The sequence below is a fragment of the Nothoprocta perdicaria genome, unplaced genomic scaffold (genome assembly GCF_003342845.1).
Source record: "Nothoprocta perdicaria isolate Ctin4 unplaced genomic scaffold, notPer1 scaffold_88, whole genome shotgun sequence".
Classification (NCBI taxonomy): domain Eukaryota; kingdom Metazoa; phylum Chordata; class Aves; order Tinamiformes; family Tinamidae; genus Nothoprocta; species Nothoprocta perdicaria.
The window spans coordinates 1690398-1692374 of NW_020456176.1; the positions used below are offsets into that span (position 1 = coordinate 1690398).

At 38.1% G+C, this 1977-nt stretch overlaps 1 protein-coding gene across 1 annotated transcript; it reads left to right on the plus strand.

Moving 5' to 3' along the window:
- Positions 1 to 731: 731 nt before the first annotated feature.
- FGFBP1 (fibroblast growth factor binding protein 1) lies at positions 732 to 1529 on the plus strand. Its single transcript, XM_026052409.1, has one exon. It carries the CDS (start codon positions 747 to 749, stop codon positions 1461 to 1463), a length of 717 nt encoding a protein of 238 aa, XP_025908194.1. The 5' UTR covers positions 732 to 746; the 3' UTR covers positions 1464 to 1529.
- Positions 1530 to 1977: the final 448 nt, after the last annotated feature.

A 1977-nucleotide genomic window follows, 5' to 3' on the forward strand; every position in this document is an offset into this window, starting at 1 on the left:
TTAGAAATAGCCGACTATACTGGAGGTGTAATCAAACAAACTATTTATATTTGTTTAACAGTCAGGGCATTGAAGAATGTATGCATAGTTGCTTTTTTGATGTCCAGAAAAACAAATACAGTTTTGTTGTTAGAAATCTGAAATACCAGCATTACGAATGAATTAAGAAAATTTGCAAGAGGCTTAAGAGGTAGTTTTGCTTAACTTGAAACAAACGGCTTCCTTTCTGCTTGGTACATTTATAAAGAAAAATGAAAGATTGTAGTCAAAGTGGTTTGTGTGCCATTCACGAAACCTCCACAAGGAAACGAGAGGTCACAGGAACAGCAATTTCTTTATCTTTTATAACTTAAAACGTTCACCTAAGATAGATAAGTCCCAGGTTCAAGTTCCTGCTTTGACTACAACAAGGATTTTTTTGTTAAGGTGTCTCAGTTACTGGGCAGCAGTATGTCCTGAGAAAGTGTGTCTCCTGTTGGAAGTATGCCATACTGCATGAATAGTTAATTACTTGGATGAGAAAGACATTTCTCAACAATATGAAATGGCTGTAGAACCCAGACATTATTCACGCAGAGGCTGGAGGATTTTGTCAGTAACATCATTCTAACATGCTGTCAAAGAGCAGTGCAGTACCACGTCCAAAATACTAAAAGTATTCAGTCCAGAATTAAATGGAAGTGTTTATTTATTTATTTATTTATTTATTTTCAGTTGGAAAGCAGACAACAAGCAAAACAAAGGCCATGAAGATCAAAAGCTTTGGACTTTTTTGTGTGTTGATTCTGGTCTCTCAGATGCTACTGGGAAACTGCGAAAGACAGAGGGAAAGAAAAAGAGAAAAATCAGGTGTTGAAAAGCATGGAAGAAGCCAAGCTGAGTCTAACCAACAGAATGAAGAAGGGAAGAAGTCGAAAGGAGGAAAGGCATCGCCCAAGGGCAAGTTTAAAACCAAAGAAAATGCTGAGTGCACCTGGGCAGTGGCTGACGTCAGTGCTGCTACCCTGCGCGTGGATTGCAAGACAGGTGAAAGCAAGTTCTGGTGTGAATTCTCAGGAGACCCTTCCACCTGTCCACAGTATGCAGCAAACCAGAAATCCTACTGGAAACAGGTTTCCCGATCCCTAAAGAAGCAGAAGCAGATCTGTCAAGACCCCAAAAGCATCCTAAAATCTAAAATTTGTAGGAAAGGCCCACAAAGTGCCCATCTCAGACTGACAAGCTCAAGCCTGCTAACGTCTATGGATCCTGTGAAAGAGATTGCAACTCATCACACAAAGGAAGGTGACAAACAGACTTCGACCTCTGCTGTGACTAAAAAGCAGCCAGAAAAAAAATTAGAAGACTGTGTTGAAGATATAGATTACATTGATCAGAGAAAGGTGGCTGAGGAGTACTGTCCAGAAAGCTTGCTTTCTTTATGCAACTTTTTTATCACAATGGTACAAGACAAAAAATGCTGAGGGATCCTTGTAAAACTCTGAAACATGGAAATCTGGCCTCATCTAAGTTACTGCAAAACTTTTCCTCATTTTATTCTCATGTTACATAGTGTATATAAGGAAAAAAAAAAGGGCACACAGTTATATATTTATGTATCTTTTCTGATTTTGTATTTACAGAACAGACTACATTTGTCACAGTTGAAGATATTATGGATTTATTTGCATATATGCTATGCAGGTGTTGCCAATAGACGTTATATACTTGACATAGTGGTAAATAACTTCTTCCCTTGTCCCTCTTTGAGCTGTGTTAGCCAAAGTGATGTATTCAGTGCTATGCACTTCTTGATTGTGTACAATACTTTTGACCAAAAAGTCACTAAGACAAATAAACTTAAATATATATTCAAAATGTTCTCTCTTGCTGTTCTTAAACTTCTTCTGTACGTGCTGGGCCTTTGTCAAAGGTAGGTCATTCACAAGATCCAGGAACAGTGTTGCTTATAGAACAGTTTTAATAATATTGCTGCAG